At 50.8% G+C, this 24,006-nt stretch overlaps 1 protein-coding gene across 1 annotated transcript; it reads right to left on the bottom strand.

Annotated features, from left to right (window-relative positions):
- Nucleotides 1-340: 340 nt before the first annotated feature.
- Nucleotides 341-23,072, bottom strand: LOC121442359 (signal transducer and activator of transcription 5A). Its single transcript, XM_041643859.1, has 19 exons — nt 22,992-23,072; nt 22,098-22,235; nt 21,670-21,826; nt 20,380-20,469; nt 18,191-18,365; nt 11,390-11,520; nt 11,019-11,170; nt 10,507-10,662; nt 9,931-10,110; nt 8,656-8,743; nt 8,457-8,579; nt 6,609-6,701; nt 5,845-6,051; nt 5,261-5,355; nt 5,036-5,166; nt 4,448-4,603; nt 3,814-3,865; nt 3,479-3,583; nt 341-1,701 (listed from the first exon to the last, which is right to left on the bottom strand). The coding sequence occupies exons 2-19, from the start codon at nt 22,223-22,225 to the stop codon at nt 1,551-1,553; spliced, it is 2,370 nt and encodes a 789-aa protein (XP_041499793.1). The 5' UTR covers nt 22,226-22,235; nt 22,992-23,072; the 3' UTR covers nt 341-1,550.
- Nucleotides 23,073-24,006: the final 934 nt, after the last annotated feature.

Raw genomic sequence — 24,006 nt, 5'->3', positions numbered from 1 at the left:
GAGATCCGCCTGCCTCTGCCTCCCGAGTGCTGGGATTAAAGGCGTGCGCCACCACCGCCCGGCTCCTCTAGTTATTCTTGCACCTTCTTTCCCCAAGTCCTTGAGCCCGTTCTCCTGGCATGCTTCCCTGAAAACACACACGCATACACACACACACGCATACACACACGTGTGCACACACAGTTCTTTAGCTTTCTGACACCATTCTAGGGCAGCAGCACCCTTGAGATCACAGCAAAGGGAGTAGAGGGTACTCCAGGCTAAACTGGGAATGGACCGACTTCAAAGTCCATCACTCCATCACCCACTAAAACAGGAGGCAGACTGGTGAATCTACCAAAACAACAACAACAAAAACTTTATTCAAAAACACTGTTTACATAAATGTGAGGCCTATGTACAAAGTATAAAAAGAATCGCTCTGCTCATCCTCCGCTTCTTTCAGAAAACCTGAAACCAGGCTCCTAGTCAGCCAGCCCTGACTGCCTTGTCAGAGCCTCAGAGGGAGGAGCTGGTGAGAGGCCTTCTTAGACCACAGCCCATGATGCAACAGTGCAGGGCCTGTTCCGGGTTCTGCCTCCCATCAGAGGTACCCACCGAGTGCGCTTCTGCCTGACCTCGCAGATTGTGCTGCCTGCAGTGCGCAGCTGCTCTCTTGCTTTTCGGGCGCCACAGGTTTTTTCCCCAGGTTTGCTGGTCCTCAACATTTAATATTCCCCTCCTTTCTGATAATAAGCAAGGTTGCAAACAGGAAATGAAAGGCTGAAATGTGGTCTTGCATGCCTGTAATCCTTGTCATTCTAAAAGCGGAGGCAGGAGGATCGTTTATGGCCAGCCTGGGCTACATAGGCAGACCCTATCTCATAAAACAAATAAAACGAAAACCAACAGTGAGAAATTTGAGTCTACATGGAAGAATGAGGATATTAGACGGGGAAGAAAGGGATGTTGGGGATATGGACAAGGCCATTGAAGCCCATGTTCACCCTGACTCAAAAATAAAGAGACCAAGAACCAACCTACTTAGCTCGGTAGCCCTGACTCAACCCAGGGCTGCTGTTTCCGTGGTTGCGGCCTAAGCACACTGAGAACTCACAAAGTCTGTGTGTTACTAAGAGTGAAGCCCAGTCTCCCTAGGGAGGGAGAGCATCGGTTAGGCTGGCACATGTGCATGCCAGCTCCATACCAATACGGGTGAGGTTTCTCGCTCAGGACTGAAACTCCAGCTCGGTTGCCTAAACCTGCCTGCCTTCCTTCCTTTTCTAGAATTGCTTCACTTCAATAGCCACTGAACTGTGAAAGACACAGGAGAAAGGTTTGTCTGGAATGAGAGGTCCAGCCCTTGGGACCTTGAGGCCTGAACGAAAAGGCCACCACTTCTTAGCCACAGACCCAGACCTGTGTGGGTAACACGGCATTGCCACTGCTATTGCACCAACATACACGCATGCGTGCAACGCCGTCGGTATATACAGAGATACTACAGTCACACTGACGTGGGCTCTTCACATTGAAGGTGGTTTTCCAGGAGAAGTGTGGCGTTCCAGGGTTCAGGACAGGGAGCCTCTGGCAGAGGTGAAGAGGCCAGCGGGTGGGGAGAGGCGGGCGTCGAGACTGTCTATGGGCCGGCGTAAGAGTTCTTCCACATGCCTGGCTACATCCATGGACTCATCCAGGTCAAATTCTCCATCTTGGTCGGAGCTGGCAAAGAGAGGGATGTTGGGGAAACTGGCCGGTCTCATGGCTCCAAGGGCCCATAGAGAGTCCTCCATCTGCTCCTCACAAAGACCAGAATCTCATAGAGACAGGACCAGTGGCACTCTGCTGGGACTCCCACCAGGCTGGACAGTAGTCACTGGTTCCTGGGAGACAGTCTAGTGCCACTCATATCTCTTGATATCACTTCATTTCATGATCCCAAGGAGTTCATTTTCCCTCACCTGGATTCTTCTGTAAGCCAAGGTGATTGGCCAGAGGGTTCTACCACTCACTCTGGGGTGTCCTTCGCTTACATGTACTACCACACCGTCCACCAAGTCACTCTGGTAGCTTTTGGTCACTTAACACTAATCCTCAGACCACCTTAAGGTGAGAATTAGGAATAAGGAAGTTTGTTCTGGGCCACCTGCAGCTAGAATCAGAGTCTAGGTCTTGGCTGAGGGTGGAGGTGCAGGCTTACTTGTAAGGCAGAGACAGGTGGATCTCTGTGAGTTCCAGCCTGGACTACAGAGTGAGTTCTGGGCTAGCCAGGGCTACATAAACCCTGTCTTAAAGAATCAGAGCCCAGCTCCTGAGTGCTGAGGCCATTAATAAGATCTCTTTGTGTAAGGACTTAGAAAGGAGGCTCGCTCAGACAGTTAACGGACTCTTCGCAAGTGTGAGGACCTGAGTTAAGATCTGCAGCGCCCACATAAAAAGCTGGGTGTGGCAGTGCCTGTCTGTAAGCCCAGCACTGGGAGGTGGGGCGGGCAGAGGCAGGAGGGTCTTTGGAACTCATTGGCCAGCCAGCTTAGACAAGTGGATGAGCGTCAGGTTCACTACAAGACAGAATCAGAAAATAAGGTGGAAAGTAATTGAGATGTCGACCTCTGGCCTCCACATGCGTGCACTCACACAAGCACATACGTATAGAGCCACGTAAACACAGATATATACCATACATAAATAATAATAGCAACAAAAAAATCCCAGAAGCTGGTGACATGGCTCAGTGACACTTGGCAACAACAAATCAATCCTGGTGATTTGAGTTCAGTCCCGGAACCCACATGGTGGAGGGAGAGAACTAAGTCACACAAGTTACCATCCCCTCCCCCCACACAGATATTTTTAAAAATTAAAAATACAAGCAGTTCATAATCACCTGTCATTCCAGCTGCAGGAATTCTGATGCCCTGTTCCAGCCTCCACAGGTCCACATTCGCGCGCGCACACACACACACACAGTTTAAAGCTTTTTAAAAAGACTCTGTGATTCCACATGTGTGGAGGTGCAATGTGCTGCCTCCCCAGTTCCAGCCATCCAGCCTAGGCTACCTTAGCTTAGAAAGGACCCCCATTCCCTTCTGCTCCCACTAACAACAGGGCACTGTCTCAAGCCCTTCTGACAACTTAATACATAAAAATTTTACCTCACCATCTCATTAGTGTTTCTCATGCCAAGTCCGTGGGGGCAGAAACACCTGTCACCTCTAGTTTATATGTGAGGGAACCACGCATCCAAGAAAATTTTCTCAGGCTCACATAGACTGAACCAGGATGAGGACGGGATCCTGGTTGTCTAGCTTCAAAAAGCTCTGTGTATTTTCCTGGTCGACTTACTTTCTTTCACTTGGGCCGGACTAGACCCTGGGCCTAGGCTGGCTGGAGTCAAATCCCAGCAACCTTGGTATTCCTCTGTCCCTCAGTCCCCCAGGAGTCCAGCCTGAGGCCAAACCCCAGTTCCTCTCCATGGACCCCCCATGAAAACAGGACCTACTTTTGTGGGTACATGTTGTAATGAGCCTGGGGGCACACTACTGGAGACGGGGCCTGGTCCATGTAGGTGGCGCTGGCTCCAGCATCTGCAGATGCATTGATAAACCTATGAAAAGAAGCGGAATACAGCCTCAGTGGCCAGAGAGACCAGTGACGCCAGGAGAGGGGCTTCTGGTCAAAGGGTCCCCATTGGTCTCCGGGGGCTCAGGCTGCCTATGGAGTCCTGGGTACTCTTTCCTTCGCAGGGGCTAAGCCACATTTCCCAGTGTTGGAGGAAGAGCAAGCAGAGGCTCAAGAGGCAATAGAAGACCCACAACTGGGCTCTGGACAACTTACTCAGGGACTACTTGTCTGATCTGCGGCTTCACGTATCCATCCACTGCTTTTGCTGCGGAGGTGGGGCAGGGGGAACACAGTGAGAAGGACATGTCATCAGCCCCCTGCCCACACCACCCTGGAGCTCCCCCAGGGATGAAAGTTCCCAAGGATTTCCAGTAAACCCCCGATGATGGATCCAGGCAGAGGGCCTCTGAGACCCTTGGCTGCTATGCCCACTCCTGGTTTCTTTCCTAGCTGCTTGCATGCCTGCAAAGCAAACGGCATCAAGAAGATGCAAACTCCAGCAATGGACCGAGCAGATAGAAAAGGAGAGCGAGTCCGTTTTGCTTCTCTATTTAACTTGGGGCGGTCTTCGGGGGCGTGGGAAGTGGTGAGAGCTGCCGACTAGAGGGCAGGAAAGTAACTATTGGTGGGAACGACCCCCTGCTTCTCTCTGGACAGTTCTGCCTCTTCTCTGCGTGCGGATGTAGAATTGAGAACTTAGCTTTCTACTCATCAGAGAAATAAACTGGGGGGGGGGGGCAAGGTTCACTTTTCTCTCCTCAGGCGTGAACGCTGAAACCCTCCATGCTGAGATCCAAAGCCCACAGAGGAGATGCCCTTGCTCAGCCCTCCTGGCAGCTGGACGCACCAAGTATAGGAGTGTAGTACTTGGCAAAGACCTCATCCTTGGGTCGGTCTGGGAACACATAGATGAGGTAGCTCAGGTCCCCCAGTCGGTCAGCCAGGGATCGTATGGAGAAATCTCTCGTGGTGAACGGCTTCAGATTCCAGAGGTTTCGGTCCGCTGTAAGAGGGACAAGTCATTTCAAGCTGCCCTCACAAAAGGATCATGGTTGTGGGGTTGTGGGAAGGATTGCTGAAAGAACAGAGCCTTTCCCAGCATGCACTGCAACCCTAGCCTTCCTGCTCTGGCATGGGGGGCGGGGAGGCAGAGGGAGGGAGCTCATCTGGAATGTTAAGACTCAGCCAACTGGGCATGGAAGAGGTGTGGATGGCAAGAAGTTGCCGGGACTCACCAGGTGTGGAGTCAGTGGTTTTAAAAGTATTGGGAAGAGGCACCATCTTCCTTCCCATGCCTCCCATACCTTGAGCTGAGTTCCTGCCTCTCCTGAAAGTGGGTGACTACTAAGGACAGGGGGGCTCATGGATACGGGAGTGAGGCAATATAAGACAGGGCTTGTGGGGTTAGGTGTGAGACGAGGAGACGGGAACTCACGAGAGTCAAACTTCCAGGCAATAGTGATGCCTCCAATTTCTGAGTCGCTAAAGCGCAATAGGAAGGTCCCATCGGGCTTGTTGATGAGCAGGTCGTGGGCCTGCTGCTTGTTCACAAAGCCTAAGATGGCCCTGGAGGTGTGGTACATTTGGTGTCACGGCTGGGTAAGCAGACACCATTCCCAGAGTCCTCCAGCCACCTGTGCCCCAGGGAACTGCTCCTCACCCGTCATTCCAGTGAGGCTTATGATGTTTCTTCAGCACCTCCATCACCCCATCAAACCACTGCCAGAAGGTGTAGTTCCAACCTGGCAAGTTCTCCTGTGAGTCCCAGGACACCCCCAGTCACAGCAGCCCGGGAGTCGGTGCCCTTAGCTCCCGCCATGCCCGCTCCCAACTCTCCTCCAAGGGTCGGGTTCTGGCACCCCCACCCACTCACGTTCTCATGCTTCTATACAAGGGCTAGTCCTGTGAGAGGGACAGAGGCTATGAGGACTTGTGTGGGCTGGAAAGACCCACCAAGGTCAAGGTCATTCTCTCATTCTCCCCTCATTATTTCAGTGAAGCACAGAGAAAGTGACAAGCTCACCAGCGGGTCCCTGCTCTGGGGTTCTCTCCTCCTACTGTGGCTCACATGATGACCATGATACCCATGGTCTCTGTAGTCTGAGAGCCAACTTATCCTGATCACAGGGAGTGTGGCTGGGGTAGAGGGTCACCCTCCGAGGGTGGTAGCCTGACTTCACGCTAAGAGAAAGTGTGACAGGACCCTGATGGTGTCCAGCAGATGGTTGGCGGCCGGCCGCTCACCCGGTTGAACTGGGACCAGGACACGGACATGCTGTTGTAGTCATCGAGGTGGTTGCTGCTGCTGTTGAACAGTTTCTGAGCCAGGAACACCAGGTTCTCCTTGGTCAGGCCCCGGTTACTCTGCACTTCGGCCTTGAATTTCATGTTGAGCGCTTCACACAGCTGTGGCCACAGCACCTTGTCAGGCACGGCAAATGGCACCCTGCCCTGAGAGGGCGAGAAGAAAGGAGATGAAAAGGCAGACTAAGGGAGCTGGAAATGTCCACACATGAACACACACACACTCACGCATGTGTGAGATATACAGAAACTGAGAGACAGACAGGGCTGAGAATCATCCAGAAAGAACATACAAACACAGAGGGGAATTGTCGGTGACCAGCCCTGACATAAATCATCTTTTACACCAGAGTGGAGGTGTGGGAATGAAAACACAAATTCCACGACTGTATCGGGAGGGAGGTTTTAGGGATCCTCTATGTGATGGGGAACGGAAGACCAAAGGGAGGAGGGAGGGAGAAAGTAGAGCCCAGCAGAAGCAAAGGCCCAGACCGGGGGCTGAGGACAGTGGTCAGGAACCCCAGCAGAGGCAGAAACCAGCCCCATTCCTTGGAGACGCTAGTCAATTCTGAGTCCTGAAACCTAGCCAGGGCCTTAGGCCAGGCAAGCAGACAGACACCCACCTCACGCTGCCCACCTCACTGTCCATCTCAGCTCTGGGGCCTACAGAGTTGGGCCAAGGTGGAGGGCCCAAGAGAACTCACCGGTTCAGCAAAGGCGTTGTCCCACAGCACGGTGGCAGTAGCATTGTGGTCCTGGCTGCCATGAACGATGACAACCACAGGGAGGGACAGAGTCTATGGAAGCCATAGAGTAAGAATTGAAGGGTTTCAACACAGTCAGAATAAGCAAGACTCCAAACCCTTATCTCACGCGCACTATTCAGCCACAAGCCCTTCCCAACAGTCCCGAGCTAGGCTCGCTGGCTCGGCTGGCTCACGTTTGAGGCAGGACTGAGAAGTCAAGGCTAGTCTAGGCTATATAACAAGTCTGCTCTGAAACAAAAACAAGACCCCCGAGAATATATTTCTTCTTAGTCTACTGCCCAAGTAATATGGTGATGGACGCAGCAAGCAGGTCCCTGTAGAATCAAAGTGGGTTCTCAGGGCTTTGCTGGGTAACTGGGCTGAGGCAAGAGCCCTGTGATGCTTTGTATTGTGTTATATTAGACACGCTTTTTGTTGTTGTGTTGTTTTGTAAACAGGGTCTCATATATCCCAGGCTGGCCTTGAACTCTCTGTGTAGCTGAGAATGATCTTGAACTTTTGATCTTCCTGAGTATACTTTTGGGTTACAGGCAAGCACCACTATTACTGGTTTTTTTTTTTTGTTTTTTTTTTTTTTTTGGTTTTTCGAGACAGGGTTTCTCTGTGGCTTTGGAGCCTGTCCTGGAATTAGCTCTGTAGACCAGGCTGGCCTCGAACTCACAGAGATCCGCCTACCTCTGCCTCCCGAGTGCTGGGATTAAAGGCGTGCGCCACCACCGCCCGGCCTATTACTGGTTTTATACGGTGCTGGGGACCAAACGCAGGGCTTCCTTCATGCTAGGCAGACATTTTACCAACTGAGATAGATTCCTAGCCTGCTTCCTAAATTGTATTTTATTTACTATTATAAGTGTGTGTGTGTGTGTGTGTGTGTGTGAGAGAGAGAGAGAGAGAGAGAGAGAGAGAGAGAGAGAGCGCTATAGCATGCGTAGGAATATCAAAGGACAACTATTTCAGGAGTCTATTTTCCCCATCTACTGTGGGTTCCAGGGTTCAGATTCAGGATGTTAGGCTTGTAGAGCAATAGCTTGCACCTGCTAGGCCATCTTGCAAGCTCCACATTTTTCTTTGTGTTTAAAAGGTGGTTGTGTAAACCGGGCGGTGGTGGCGCACGCCTTTAATCCCAGCACTTGGGAGGCAGAAGCAGGCGGATCTCTGTGAGTTCGAGGCCAACCTGGTCTACAAGAGCTAGTTCCAGAACAGGAACCAAAAAAGCTACGGAGAAACCCTGTCTCGAAAATCAAAAATTAAAAAAAAAAAAAGGTGGTTGTGAGCCGTCCTGTGTGGGTACTGAGAACAGAACCTGGGTCTTCTGAAAAGACAGCAAATGCTCTTAAGTGCTCCTGAAATATCCAGCTCCTTTTTAAAATGATTTTCTGTGTAAGGGTGTTTTGTCTACACACATGTATGTGCCCCAAGTTCATGCATTTCCCATAGAGGTCAGAAGAGGGCACTGGATGCCCCTGGAATTGGAGTCACAGATGGTTGTGAGCTGCCATGTATGTGCTGGAAATTGAACTCAGGTCCTCTGGATGGGCAGCCTGTGCTCTTAACCACTAGCCATCTCTCCAGTCCTCCAGTCCCTGCTATTTTGGTTTTTGAGACATGATTTCAGGCTGGCCCTGAACTTGTGCTCCTCCAGTTTAGCTCCCAACTCCCGGGATTACAGGTGTACACCATCACACCCAGCTCAGTCTGCAGCTTTCCCGCAGGAGCCAGGTCACTTTGGGCAGGTCCCTTCACTCAGCCAGGGGGGCTTCACGGATGGAGCAGCGGGAGCCTCACCTTCACCTGGAACACCAGCTCATTGCTGCCGACACTGAACTGGGACTCAAACAAGACCGTGAACTTCTCCTCTGTCACAGACTCCGCGCCACGCCTGTCGGCTCGCTTGATTCTTTTCAGGGACTGAAGAGCGGAGGAACCAGCATAAGACAGGGAAAAATGGCCACCAGGCCCCTGCCCTGGGCAGACCCGGCCTCACCATGTTCCTGAAGTGGGCGCTGAGGGTGCCCGTGGCCTGGTGGTACTCCATGACACAGCAATTGTTCAGGATCTCGCCGCTGCACTCACTGCAAAGAGAGGGAGCCCGGCTCCACAGTGTGATGCCAGGGTCTGCACCAGGGCTTTGTGCACACTACGAGGCAAGGGTCAATGACTGACATCTCTGGGCCCGGGAGACATGTTCTTAATGGACCATCAGTGATGAGACAAGCCTCCTATGTATCCCCGCTCACGCCAGTGCATCTGTGCACTACGTGGATAGCTTTTCAGGACCCGTTTCTCAGGTCTCACTCAACATGTGGGCTCTTCCTGAAAAACAAACAACCCCTCTCTTTCCAACCCCAGCACTAGCAAATCCCTATCCAACGGCTTCTCTGATAGGACTCTTCAGGGACTTTTGTTTGTTTGTTTGTTTAATTTATTTATTTATTATGTATACAATATTCTGTCTGTCTGTGTGTATACCCGCAGGCCAGAAAAAGGCACCAGACCCCATTACAGATGGTTGTGAGCCACCATTTGGTTGCTGGGAATTGAACTCAGAACCTTTGGAAGAGCAGGCAATGCTCTTAACCTCTGAGCCATCTCTCCAGCCCTGGGACTTTAGTTTATTTTTTCACAGAGTTTGACTGCTTAGCCCTGGTTGGTCTGAAACTATGTAGACCAGGCTAATCTTAAACTTACAGAGATCCACTTGCCTCTGACTCCTGAGACTGGTATCAAAGTATGCACCACCACGTCTGCCTGACTCTGTTTGTCTGGTTTAGTTTTTTTTAACAGAGTCTCTAGCTGTCCAAGCAGGCATTCAACTGACTATGGAGCTTAGGCTGACTTTGAACTCTTGATTCTCCTGCCTCTGCCTCCCAAGGACCGGAAATATAAGGATGTGTTAACCCACACACTCCAGGCTCAAGCTAGCAACCACCAGCAACATGAGCCCCTGTACGTGTGTGTGCCTGTATGCCATACGGCTGTGCCAGCAATCGTAGATCATTGAACGCCATCTGCTCTGCAGGCCAGGGGTCCGGTTAAGAGAGGGGCGAGTTCTCTTTGGATCACAATGGTGTGCCCACTGCTCAGCACAAATAGTTGGACCACACAGCAGTTCAGTGTTGGCTGCCCTCAGTATTGGACACAGGCAAGGCTGGGGCAGCACTCCGAGGAGCACAAGAAGGCCTGGAAGGCCCCCATAGAGGCCCCACCCGAGCAAGAGGAACAGCACCGAAACCCAGTACAGAGGGATAGGCACACTCACTTGCGGGTGCTCTCGTTCTTGAGCAGGGACTTGGCCTGCTGCTCGCTGATGATGGTTGCCTTCACCTGCGGGGGGTTCATGTGCACATTCAGCTTCCCGCCCACCAGCAGGCGCACGGTGGCTGCAAACTTGGTCTGGGTCTTCAGGACCTGAGGAGGTTGCTTCTCGATGATGAAAGTGCTGCAGGGGACACAAGGGACCAGACAGTTGACTGGATGCTGGCTCAGGGGAGATGGTTGGGAGGTCAGCTAGGAGGGGAGGACCTTCCTGTGGGGCCTGCTGGGAGAAGGAAGACAGGCAGAGGAGGAGGGGCCTGGCCTCTGTTTCCTGGAGGACATGGGGGGTTGGAGACAGGTGTGAGGGAGGCTGGACCGCAGGGTGCTTCCTGCAGTGTCCCCAACACACACTGGGCCAGGACAGTCACAGCAGCAGAGGAACTAGGGCCACAGTGGGTGGGGGAAGGTGGAGGAGCAGGACTGGGGCAGAGCTCTGGGTTTGGACAGCTCCTGGATCTCAACATGCCCACCCCCAAGAACTGCCATGTCCCTCTGAGCATGACCAGGAGGCAGCAGTCACCTGGTGACCAGGGCTGAGATGATGTCTGTGATGGTGGCATTGACCTCGGCTAGCATCTCCTCCACGGGGCCTGGGATGGGCAGCTGCTGGCAGAGGTGCTCAGCCCTGCGGATCTGCTGCCGGTTCTGCCAGATGATCTCAGCCAGCTTCTCACACCTGCAAGGAGCCCAGGACCCCTCAGTAACCTCTGCTCCAGCACAGGCCCGGGAGGAAACCACATGACACTGTTCCCCACAACAAAACTCCCCTCATCACACCACTGCCCTGCACAGGCACAGAGGCCCCAACTTGGAACCAGCGAGCTCAAGAGTAGCCCTGTCCATGCCAAGGCACCGCTGTCCCTTGGGGGAGGTGGCACGGGTCTGAGGAGCCAAGTCCATCAGGAGCCCAGACACTGATAAAGTGAGAGCTGTCCCACACAGTGGGAACCTGCTGCTCGGGCCAACACGGACAGAAGGCAGCTGGCACCATTGCCCGAGCCCCTGCCCACCCTGGCCACCTCCCGCCCTCACCAGGACTGCAGCACGTCCAGGCTGCCCTCAGGGGGACCCCCGTTCCCGGCCAGCTGCTGCCGCCGCTTCCACTGGATCAGCTCGTCGTCCAGGATGATGGTCTGTTGCTTCCGCAGCAGCTGCAGGGTTTTCTGGTGCTTTTCAGCCAGCTCCTGCGTGAGGACACAGAGGCCTTCTGGCTCTGGGGAGCAGCCCATAGAGCCTGGCCTAGAACCCAGGGCTTGACCCTGCCCTCACCACCTGCTCCACCTCACGTGTACCCCAGGAAAGAGGGGATCTGTTCTCATCTTGGCTCTGCACCCTACATGGCACCCTGAATCTCAGGTGACAGAGCTCCCTCCCAGGGGCAGAGGGATGCAGGATGCACTAACCACACGGTACTGCTGCAGCGTCTGTGCTTCCCGCTGCAGCCAGGCCTCCAGGGATACTTGCTTCTGCTGGAGGGCTGTCTCCTGGCTCATGCGCTCCTGGGGGTTCAGCTGGGCCAGCTGGGCAAACTGAGCTGGAGGAGGGGACAGGACACCCACCACCATCATCTCTTGTGTCTATCGGGAACCCTAGAGGGTTCACATGCTCTGGAGGGCTTCCCAGAGTCGGGCATCCCATCAATGACAAGTCAGGCTTCCTACCAGGCATGCGTGCCCAGTGATGTTCCCTCAGAATTGCTCACAAGCCTCCTGAGTGAATCTCCCCTGGGCAGCAGAAGCGGGTGTCCAGAATGAAGCAGAACAGGGTTGGCCCCATGTGGTGACCCTTGCCTGCCCCACATGGCTGTCGGCAGGCCCTCCCGACGGGGCTTGGAGATGGGTGCAAGTGGCCCTGCTGTTTAAAAGCTGGGTGAAGATGGGAAAATACCTTGTTTTCCTGTGCCTCAGTTTCCCCATTTGTAAAAAGGGGAAAATACTGACACTAGCTCAGTGGGCTATTATGGAGATTTAAAAAATGACCAGACATTTTTTTTCCCCCGAGAACTGCCTGTTTTATGTAAGATATTTGTAGTTTGGTCCTAATTGGTGGACAGACAGCAGTCCGAAATGAGGGGTCGCAGAGACAAGACCTCCTCAGCCCCATCCCTGACATGGGAGCCCCATCCAGAGGGCCTGGCTCTTTCATCTCGTCCATTCATCCCTTCAGCTCAGCAGTTTTCTCAGGAGCAATGAATCTGGCTGGGACTGCATGGTGGCTGTGATGCCTGACTAGGGTGGGTAGCCATGAACTCAGCTGAGCACTCAACTAAGAAGGAAAGAGAGACAGACAGACAGACATGAGTTTTTCCAAGGTCCCCTGGAATACCACCAGCAAGATTGTCATAAGGAGCAAGGTGAGAGGTGACAGTGACTGAGAGGTGACATTGGGAAGTCCGTGGATGGCAGGAACAGGTGGTGAGTGAGGCCTTAACATCCTTATCCATGCGTGTGCATCTGTGTGTGTGTACGCGCTTGTGTGGTATATGTGTGTGTGCTTGTATGAGTTGTGTCGGGGGTGGGTGTTGACACAGATCATAAAGCTGAGGATGGCCTCAAACTCACTGCATAGCTGGGGATAAACACTGAACATTTATTCTCCTGACTCTACCTTTGAAAGTGCGGGGACCACAGCCGTAGGCCACCACATCCAGCAGTGTGTGGTACATGGAACTGAGCGACTTCCTGCATGTTAGGCAAGCGCTAGCCGAGCCGCATCTGCAACCTTCAGCCCAGCACCTTTCTAACATTTGAGAAGAAATCTTAAGGCATGAGTGTGTCAGAGTCATGCAGGGAACAAACTCAGCAGCTCGGCTCAGCTCAGCATCAAACGCATTCAGGGTTGAAGCTGCCTGTATGTGCCCACTGCTGGCCACCCTCCCCTGTCCCACAGTTAAAGACCCTGGATGCTGGCATTTATCCCTATCTTTAGTGGCCCTTGGGCCTCCCTGAATCCTTACTCTGGTCTAGTCAAGAAATTGTGCACACTGGCATGTCTTATTCAAGTTCCTGGCTGGCCTCTGAGAACCATGTCACACTGACCTGGTCCTTGCCCCCGGGACACACAAGCTGGAGCAGACAAAAGCAGCACTAGACAGCGAGGACAAGCCCACATCTAGAATCTAGGAATATGGTTCCCATCTTCCTGTAATGTAGTGGGCCGGACGCGCACTGCCCAGATTCAGAATGTCCTGCTGAACACAGGAAGGTCAACACCCTGGCCCAGATTCCCCCTCAAGGTTCCATTTAGGTCTCTCCTGTCCAATTGCACAGGTTTCTGGGATGGAGGCCAAAAGATCCACACCAACTATTGGCTCCACTGGAGGAACTGGGTCTTCCCGTCTGCAAACAGATCAGTACTTCGTGTTTTGTGTAGCGCTGGAGATCAAATCCAGGGCTCCGTGCATGCCAGCCCCGTGTTCTTTTACTGAACGACATCTCCGACCTTCTGTGTTTACAGTATTGAGTGGGATAAACAAAAGGCAAACCGACACCATATACACATGGATGCGAACCTCACCCAAAATCCAAAGCTAGACCTGTGCACAGGCAATGGGAACAGCTCGATTTAAAATGGATTGTCAGTAGCTGGCAGTACGTGCTGTAATCCCAGCACTTGGGAGGTCGAGGCAGGAGAACTGGGAGTTCAAGGTCATTGTCAGTTAAATAGTGAGGCTGAGGCCTGCCTGAGTTTCAAAATAGGAAAAATACGAAGCAAAACTTAACAGCATGCTGTCTACATTATAAAACCTTTTTATGTTACAACTGGTCTTGATACAGTATAAATTTTTTAAAAGCATGGTCAAGGGGCCAGGGAAATAGCTCAGCGAGTCAAGCGTTTACTTGCAAACGTAAGGACTTGAGTTTGCATCCCCAGTATCCACATAATAAAAGCCCAGAATGAGGGTGTTCATCTGAAACCCCAGTTTCATTGTAGGAGAAGGGGGTGCGGGAGGCAGAGAAGGAGGATCTCCGAGGTGCAGAGCTCCAAAATTTCAGTTGAGAAAAACCGAGAACAACGCTAGATCTCAGCCTCTGGCCTCCACATGCAGAAACGCGCTTGGGCACCAATGCTCACATGCGTACATGCACACAAGAGGAAAAGATGAAAAGAAGTATAAAAAGGAAATTTAAGAATGAACATGAGAGGTGGTGCGTGTCTTTAATCCCAGCACTTGGTAGGCAGAGTCAGGTGAATCTCTGAGTTCAAGCCAGTCTGGTCTGCAGAGTGAGTTCCAGGATAGTCAAGACTATATAATGAGATCCTGGTTTGTTTTATTTTGTTTCTTTTTCTTTTTTAAAAAAGGCATAATAATAGATGCTCAGCAATTAAGAGCTCCTATTTTTCTTTCAGAGGACCCCGGTTTGATTCTCAGAACTCATGTCGTATCTCACAACTGCCTATACTTTTAGCTCATAGAGTTACATATATACATAAATAAAAATCAAATAAATACAAAAAGAAAGAAAGAAGAAATGGGCATGACAAAGCACAACTGTAATCCAGGCACTTGGAAGGCTAAGACAGGAGGATCATGAGTTCAAAGTCAACCTGGGCTATAGAGCATAATCCTGTCTCAAAAGCCTAAAAAAAGAAAAAAGAAAAACATTTCAGAAAAGTCAGAATGATTGGCAATTGACTAGAAAACCACACTAATCATAAATGTGTCTACCTACACCTACTACTAACAACTTCAAAATTTATAAAGGAAATACTACAAAAAAGCATTATAGACGTTGTCAATACCCCAATAGAAGTAGGGTATTTTGATGCCTCTCTTTTAGGAGCTGATCAGCTTTTTAAAAAAATTCTTTTTAGCCGGGCGGTGGTGGCGCACGCCTTTAATCCCAGCACTCGGGAGGCAGAGGCAGGCGGATCTCTGTGAGTTCGAGACCAGCCTGGTCTACAAGAGCTAGTTCCAGGACAGGCTCCAAAACCACAGAGAAACCCTGTCTCGAAAAACCAAAAAAAAAAAAAATTCTTTTTAAATAAACAGAATGACAATAACAAAAAAAGGTCAGCCTGGTGAGGTGGACCAATGGGTAAAGGTGCTTTCTGACAAGCACTAGGACCAGGTTCAATACCAAGGTTTGAATCCCAACATTAGAAAGAGGAGAGCCAGCTCCCACAACCGGCAGTGACAGGCCTGTGTTCACACACCTGTACACATGCATGCATGAACACACACAATAAATAAGTAAATGCAAGTTTTTCCTTAAAAAAACTAAAGACCAAAACCAATGGTTCTCAGAGTCATCTAAGGAACTCCTGGCAAGTGTCTGAGACCCTCAGAAAAGATCCACAAAGGAAAACAACATTTTTCATAAAGCCATAAGACCTTAATTGCCTTGCCATAGCTTTTGTTTGAAATTTTTTTAACTTGTCAAATTGCATAGTATACACTGAAGATAAAACAATACAGCAAAAAAAGAATTTGTTCACAAAATTTTTGAGTTTTCTTACTGTACATTACCAACGTTACGTGCCCCAAGGGCAAAAATCATTGCAAATAAATAAATCTTGGATTTTAACTGGCAACTTTGTAATTGGGAGTAATAATAACTTTTTAATTTTCTTGTTTTAAAATAATCTTGATTTTCTCTCTGAGAATTTTACACATGTGTATAGTGTATTTTGTTCATATTTATCCTGCCATGTTTTTTGAGTGGGGGATGTGGTTTCACTATGTAGCCCGGGCTGGCTCTAAACTCCCCATCCTCTTGCCTCAAGCCCTTCTCTGACCCCAATGCTGAGATTATAGGTATGCACCACTAACCCTGAGTCTTCTTTCTGTTTTTGGAAACAAGACGTGATTAAGCCCAGGCTGGCCCTGAACTTCCTATGAAGACGACCTTGAACTTCTGGTCCTTCTGTCTCTACCATCCAATTACTGGAATTACAGACATGAACCACCATGTTTAATTTATACAAATCGAACCCAGGACCCCAACATACTGGGCAAATCCTCCACCAACTGAGCTACATCCCCAGCCCTGAGTCTCCACTCTTGCTCGCTAACAAGTGTGCAGTGGAATTTTCCAGAGGTTACAGGCCATCACCACAGACTGAAAGCAACACACAGCTATCTTTTATCAAGGCAAACACGAAAGACATTTGCAAATATAGTCATGAGTCGCGTAAGGATGTGGACGCATTCTGAGAAACGCATCATTGGGAGTTGTCACTGGGTGGCTATCAGAATACTTCATGAGCTAGACGTCATGGCTCACTACATACTTAGACCATGTGGGGTGTAACATCAAACCCGTGTCCCCCTGTGGTCCAGCACACTGTTATGCTGTCCATGGCCACTTTGTTCTACTCACTAAATTTGGCTTTGGAAAATATATTATAGGGTATTTTTTTCTTTGTTTTTCCTTTCATGTTAATATTCTCAAATTTGCTGTGTCTGTTTGAGGAGACAATCAAAGAAGACACGTTCTTTTCAAGTACACAAGATCTAGCCACCAAGACAGAGCATGTGCTGGGCCCTAAAGTCCCAATAAATTTGTAAGCTCTGAGAACATACGGAACCCTGTCCTGTAGTCACGGTCGAGTCCAATGAAAAGATAACATCAAAGCCAGTAAAAGCGCAATATCTAAACAGAGTAGACAGAGGGAAATCAAACAATGCATTGCTAAACAAAACACAGGTAATGGATTAATCCCGAGCGAGATGAGAGGAATTTCAAGTGAACAGAAGGAACACACAGCAGCTTCAGAAGCCCGAGGTCCTATAAAGCACTTTGTAGGGGAAGATTTATATCTTTGGAAAAACATGTATAGAGAAAGCATAAAATTGACTCTTCCCATGCTTCTAATCTCAGCATTCGGCAGGCAGCGTCAGGTGATTCTCCTTGCTTTCGAGTCCAGCCTGGTCTACAGAGTGAGTTCTAGGTCCGCCAGGGCTACAGAACAAGTCCTTGTCTCAACAAAACAAAAATCCCTCTTTCCTACAGTTTCTGGGAAAGATATTTTACAGAGATAAGTAGATAGAAACTTATGTAGTTGGGTCTTGACTGTACATTTACATATCTCAATACATGCAAAAGGACTAAAATCGATACCTAAGTCTCTAAGAAACAAGGATAAAGGCACAGGAAAAGGCAGTATGCCCCTGCCTGTCCTCGCTGGAACAGTGGAATCAGCCTATCTCTAACATTAATCTCCAGACAACTCAAATTGTACCTGGAGCTAACTCCTGAGATCATTTTTCTTTGCCCACACCCTTATTGAGGCAGCCACTGACAGACTACAGAGCTGGGAGCTAGCAGAAGTTTTACAGTCACCTTGCCTCCAGGACCAGATTCCCTTAGAGTTTCAACTAGAGGCAAATCTGGTTTTCTAGCTCTCCTCAGCCCGCTCAACCAGTGGACGCCATCCTTCTGGGTGGAGAATACTTGGTCCATGCTTTTTTAAAGCACTCACAATTCACTAACTGCCTAAGATTAGGGACAGTCTCTTGGTTAGGAAGATACAGGGGTCTTATAACCTATCTCTAGCAACGCATTGATTCTGCAGCTCACAGGCAACCTAGGCCAAGTTATTTGTCCTCTTTAAACTTTCCTTGTAAACAGGGACACCAAGCTATGCCCTCTGCAGGCTCCTTCTGAGGTTGCTTTGTATTACGCATGCAAAGAGCTTAGCCTAGAACCTAGACTACAGCAAAGGTTCAAAGGAAGCCTGACTCTGACAGGTGTAAAACAGGACAGGGAATCCTGATTGCTGTTCGGGCTGGCGGGGGGGGGGGGGGGGGGGGGGGGACGGACTTAATTGGGGGAGGGGGAGGGAAATGGGAGGAGGTGGCGGGGAAGAGACAGAAATCTTTAATAATTAAATAAATTAAAAAAAAAGAGTGAAAAAAAATGAAGACACTAAGAGAGACTTACATAGATCTAATCTACATGGAAAGTAGAAAAAAGACAAGGTCTCCTGAGTAATTTGGGAGCATGGGGACCTTGGGAGAGGGTTGAAGAGGGGAGGAGAGAGGCAGGGAGAGGAGCAGAGAAAAATGTAGAGCTCAACAAAAAACAATAAAAAAAGATACTAGCAAAAAAAAAAAAAAAGGAAGCCTGACGATTCTTACAAAGCTTTGGGCAAAGTGCCCAAGGGATGGCGAGCTTCCTTTCCTGCTGAAAATCACAGAATTCTCCTCCCTTCTATCCTCAAGATGCTCGTGGCATCCTGGACCGTGATGCGGGCCTCACCTTGGATCCGCAGACTCTCCTGATACTGGATGATGAAGTACTCTTGGGTCTGCTGCAGCTTCTTCAGCTCGTTCTCCGTGTCCTGTGTGATGAGGCGCAGCTCCTCAAACGTCTGGTTGATCTGAAGGTGCTTCTGGGACATGGCGTCGACCAGGACACCAGCAGGGGAGCTGCACTGGGGACAGAATAGATTGAGTCGCAGTGACAGGAGCAGTGTGCCAGGCAGAAAAGAGAGGAGGACACCCCAAACTTCAAATCCAGGCTTAGAAGGAGGGTCAGAGGATTGTCAATGCCAGAATTGGAGTAGAAAGGGAAAAGGGAAAGGAAATCAGTGGCCTGGTAAATAATGGAGACTTTGGGGCAGAAATTTCTGGTTCAGATCTGGTTTTACAGAGGAGAGTGTTGAATGAGCCCATCACGTTTCCTTTAGAGAAACTAGAACCGAACACTGGCCAGGTGTCACGCGGATGATCTTCCTCCTAAGGATGAGGCCTGCGCCTCCTCGTTCCATAGTTATCTACTGGCCCAATGCCACCGATTGTGCTAAGTGCTAGGGACCCAGTAGGAGACAGGGCCCATGGGCCCACATATGTCCTCACTCACACCTGGAGGGAGGGGGCATCCCAGAGATGACCAAAATAAAGTGACAGGAGAGACATCAAGAATGCCTCTTTGAGTCCTGCCATTCCTAGAACATCTGGTTGAGAGGGGACCATGTGGTTGGGGACTTTCCAAGTTAGTGTTCTTAAAATAAAATCCAAACTCCTTTATTTGGCCTGGCAGGTGGCCTCTGACTGCGTCCTCCCAGCCTCCCCAGGGGCCAAGGCACAGCAGGTCTGTGTGCTTTCGGCATCTGTCCCTACAACACAGCATGTGCCTGCCTCAGGCCCCTTGCACTAGGGTGTCAGTCAACCTGGGAGCATTCTGGCAGCACTCCAACCCCATATTGGGGATGTATGTGTGTTTCTCAACCCAGCTAGAGTCTTTTGTGAGAGCAGTTTCAACAAGACAGGGATGCAGAACTGGGCTGGAAGATACAGCGCCTGGCTCCCGGTTCTTGCACATTGGTCCTCTGCTCTCCACCTGCAGGTCTCCAACTAGAAGGCATCACCACACCTTCCCGCCCCAACATATGCTGCTGTTACTTTGGAAGGTGGACGTCCTCCCTCCTTCTTTCCCCTCTGCCCCCTTAGGACACACCCCTGCCAGCTGCCCAGTGTCTTCAGACTCAGCTCATTCAGTCCAGTCCTTCTAGGTGGAAGCTGCTCTGCTTTAATCTTTTATTGTATTTTTAAATCCTTCCCTCAATCCCTCCCTCCCTCCCTCCCTCCCTCCTTCCTTTCTTTCCTTTATTGTTTTTTTTTGAGACAGCGTTTCTCTGTGTAGCTTTGAAGCCTGTCCTGGAACTGGCTCTGTAGACCAGGCTGGCCTCGAACTCACAGAGATCCACCTGCCTCTGCCTCCCGACTGCTGGTATTAAAGGTGTGCGCCACTACTGCCTGGCCCAAAAATTTTATTTAAACGATTTATTTGCATGCGCATGTGTGTGTGTTTAAAACTTCCTCCTCTTATCTGTCCATTCTTAGCCTGCATATAATTTCATTTGACACTCGTGATGATCTTCTATTGCAAGTGCTAGTACTATCCCTAGTCTACAATGGTGGGAGCTGGGGATGCAGCTTGAGATCACTTGCTTAGCATGTTCAGTGCCCTGGGTTTCACCATTAGAAGCCAGGAGAGAAAGAAGATATAAAAGAAAGAGGGAAAATGAAAGGAAGAGAGACTGGAGAGATGGCTCAGCAGTGTACACTGAGCACGTATACTGTTCCTGCAGAGGACCCAGATTCGGTTCCCAGCACCCATATCAGACATTCTCAACTGCCTATAGTTCCAGGGGATCTGATGCCTCTGGTTTCCTTTAGGCACGCTTGCACACACACAGTTAAAATAAGGTAAGTCTTATTTTTAAGAAAGGAAGAGAAAGGGAAGGAAATGAAAGGAAAGAAGAAATAGCGGCTTGGAGAGCCAGGGACTGGCCCCAGCCTGCCATATACCGCCTCTCACACTTGTCTCTGTGTTTTCTTTGTTTTGTGCTCGCCTCAAAGCCGTGTTACATAAACAGGGTAGGATCTAGAGAGGGATTCACGTGGATGGCTCTCCAGCTTCTCTCCATGCCTACAGACACTCACGTTGTTGGCTTCTCGGACCAGCCTCTGTTCGTTGTACAGAATGTGCCGGATACAGCGAACCAGCTCCATGGGGCAGCGGTCGTAGGTGTTCTGAAAGACGACAACAGGAACCACCAGTGGCCACCTGGTTCTGACCCCACCGCCTTCCTTACCGCGCCCATCCCTCAGCCTCAGCTCTTCCCTCCTCCCGGGAAGCCCCAAGATTATCAGACACCTCTAACTCTCCTTTGCCCTTCTTTCCCCCTCCCCAGCTTCTTACTAGGTTTACAGTAACTTAGAAACTAACAATCTAAACACAAAGCACGCCCAGCCTCCCACCAGCTTTGACTCTCTGAAGCATGGAACTCCTATGACAGAAACTCAAACTGTTCTCATGTCATGGATGAGAAAAATGATGTTCAGATAGGCTAGGCATATGTCCTGAGGCAAATGTGTGTGTGTGTGTGTGTGTGTGTGAGAGAGAGAGAGAGAGAGAGAGAGAGAGAGAGAGAGACAGACTTGGGGTGTCTGATGCCAACATCAAGGTACTTCCCACTAGGCACCTGGTCCTGGGTTCCTATTTTGTTTCCCTTCAGGTTTCTGATGTTTCTTCCTTTTTCTAGGATGAGCTTTTATCCCTGCCCCCCCTCCCCCAGCTCTGTATCCTGCCGTTTGGATGTAAGAGGGGCTCTCTAAGAAATATAAGTGAATTCCGATAAATGCTTGACCATGAACACCACCCACACCCCTTTCCTGCTTCCATAAACTCGCTGCCCCTCCATAGAAAGGGGAGGCTACTTTCTCATTCTAAGCCTTTAATTCAAAGCCTTTTATTTATCCCACTCTTGCTCCGGGGCGATTCTACCTCTTTTCAGCCTCTCTCTTGCTCTCTTACCTCTAAATGAACCCCAAGGGGAATGGCTGCTTGCCTTATCCCTCATTTCTAGACTCTACCAGTCTTCCTTTCTCCAGCGAAGGCTCCACCTGTCTCGGTTTCTTTCCTTCTCTACTGCTTGATCTGTCCATAGTGCTGCTTCACACACACACACACATACACACACACACACACACACCCCGTGCTGGAATCACCCCCCTCCTTGCTCCCCACACACTCCCACCTCTTGCTTTGTAATATGTTAAAGGAATCTGACTTAGAAAGAGGGGGTGGGGGAAATTGAAGAAAAGTTGCCAGTAAACTTTTGGTCACATGGTGACTCAGTGGCCAGGCCAGTGAAACTCCCAGGGGTTCTGATGCTGGAAGAGAAAGCTTAAGAGAGGGCCTTCTTGCAGAAGGCAGGCATTTACACCCACCTGGAGCTGCGTGGCATAGTGCCCCAACTTGATCTTCAGCAAAAACCCATCTTCCCCCACCTGGTGTTCTGCCTTCTTCTGCAGCTCCTGCACCAGGCCCTCCAGGAGCTGGGTAGCCTGGCTCCGGTCCTGGGGATTGTCCAAGTCAATGGCATCCCTTGGGACATAACAAGGAGAGAAAAACTGTACCAAGAGTGATTTAGGGCACTCCAGACCCACAAGACTTGCTCCTGGCGGCCGTGCATCAAAGTCTAGAAAAGTCTCCCTTCAGTAGCTCCCGTTTCCCTCTTCCCCTTTCCTGGGGACACCACCCCTTCCGCACAAGGACAGATAGAATCGGAGTCACACCAAACCACAAAGAGGAGACCCTTGGCCTAGATAGCAGGGACTCGCACTTAAGGTGAAGGTTTAGGGCCCAGGACACCTACCATGGCTGACTCTCGATCCACTGGGCCAGGTAGTGCCGGACCTCGATGGGGAAGTGCTGTCCGTACAACACTTGCATTTGGCGCAGCGCATCTCCCTGGAGCTGCTGGGCCTGAATCCAGCCTGCCATGGCTGTTCACCTAGGGAAGAAAGTCAGTCATTTGTTCCGCAGAACTTTCTGGCCTGCCTGCGCCTTGCAGTGCCACCAAAGGACCTAAGGACTGCGGTGAGGTCAGGCTCCTCCCCTCACCCCATGCACGCTTTCCTGTGCGGGAAGAGATGGTCACCCTTCCCTTCCAACAAGGAACCCTCGAGGCTGGGGGTGGAGACTTAGACAAGCAGATGCCCTCCTCTCTTCAGGTCCCCTCGCTCCATTGAGTCATCGCCAGACTAAAGGAAAGGGGGGGGGGGGTCTACAAACCGAAAGAGAAACTTAAGAGACAGAGGCACACAGTCCCCCGACTAGAAACGACTGCAAAAATTCTTCCCATCCAGCCTCGGACCCACACTCTCAATGTTTGAGAAGGGAACTGTTTCAGTCCAAAAGTTAGGGCAATGCGGCGACCGACACTTGAGGTTCAAGTCTCCTCAGGCACGTGTCTGGCACTGTCAGGGAGAGGTCAACTGTCTCTGGAGCAGCCCTGGATTGCACCCCAGTGTCTGCCCGCTCCAGGTGGAGCCTAACAGTCTCACTGTCCATTGTGCGCGTCCACTACTGTCTAACCCTTGCACAGGTTCCTTGTCCCTGATTCCTCTGAAGCTCCCATTCGAAGCCCAGACGGATGCTTGTCTCGTGTCAGGCCAGGGAGACTCTAGTGTGCTGGGTCCAAGGGACGCTGCTGCAGCCTAGATCCCTTATCCACGCGCCAAGGGCGACGCCACGCCAATCCACCCACCTGGTGCGGCGGAACGCCTGCGGCTGTCGCTCCCGGCTCGGGCTCCTGTTGGTTCCTGACGGCTCTTGACGGCGGCGGCTGTTACTACAGGAAGGAGCAGAGAGCAGCGATTTCCTCCTCAAAGGTCAGCTGCCTCCGATAGACCAAACACAGCGCGCGAGCTCGCGCCAGCACCCCTCCCAGCGGCGGTCGCTCCCTCCTTGCCTCCGCCCTCCTCGTTCGCCAGCTCTCCGGCGAGTGCGCTGCCCCTACCGGAGAACCGACGGACCACCCGGCTGGGCGGCACTGTGCAGAGGACCGCCCCGACGGTGGAGGTCCCCCCGGGAGTCCCGCGAGGCTCCCCCGCGGTTCCGAGGGTGGGGGTGAGAGGGGAACGTCCTAGGACAGCTGAGTTGGAGCGACTGAGGGTTCTGGGAAGTTCCGAACTCTGGAAATCCCAAACCAGGGCCTCAGTTTTATCATCTGTTAACTAGAAGAAAAAAAAAAAAGCGTGCGAGAAGGAAGAAAAAAAAGCTACCTGTAGATTTACAAAATATGGTGTGTGTGTGGGCGCGCTCGCGCGCGCATTCGTGTGTGTGTGTGTGTGTGTGTGTGTGTGTGTGTATGCGCGCGCGCCCGCGCAGGCTAACAGATAGGGTGTGAATGACTTCTATGACCCTGCAGAGCCAAAACTTTAGAAAGACTGGGGATTCCAGAAGAGCAAGCCCACCACTAAGGTCTCCCCACCTCTCTCCTGGCATGACCCCCACCATGTGACCTTCCCTCTTAAAGCAGGACCAAGGAAGACCTTGGCAATCATATGCTTCAACCTTCCACCTCACTTCCCGACCTTTGCAGGTAAGAAATGTCAGTCCAGAAAAGAGAAGGGGCCTGCCCAGGACCTCACTGTGGTCACATCAGCAGATGGTGACCCATAAACTATTCATTCCCTCTGTTTACCTAGAAGGCGCTCATCTGGGGCTGGACATCATCTTCTAAAAAGGCCCAGGAAGGGGTGTTTTTGCATTTTTCAACC

The sequence above is a fragment of the Microtus oregoni genome, unplaced genomic scaffold, assembly GCF_018167655.1.
Source record: "Microtus oregoni isolate MIOR12 unplaced genomic scaffold, Mior012 000091F_ref0000469, whole genome shotgun sequence".
Taxonomy (NCBI): domain Eukaryota; kingdom Metazoa; phylum Chordata; class Mammalia; order Rodentia; family Cricetidae; genus Microtus; species Microtus oregoni.
This window is presented reverse-complemented; position numbering and strand designations above follow the sequence as displayed.

What these genes read in the sequence shown, in the direction of transcription:
- LOC121442359 (XM_041643859.1), bottom strand. Translation starts at nt 22,225, where the DNA reads ATGGCAGGCTGGATTCAGGCCCAGCAGCTCCAGGGAGATGCGCTGCGC. An exon ending in ACAACGCCTTTGCTGAACCG is followed by an intron (nt 6,052 to 6,608) that starts GTGAGTTCTCTT and finishes TCGCCCTCTCAG; the next exon opens with GGCAGGGTGCCATTTGCCGT. An exon ending in GTACTACACTCCTATACTTG is followed by an intron (nt 3,866 to 4,447) that starts GTGCGTCCAGCT and finishes CCACCTCCGCAG; the next exon opens with CAAAAGCAGTGGATGGATAC.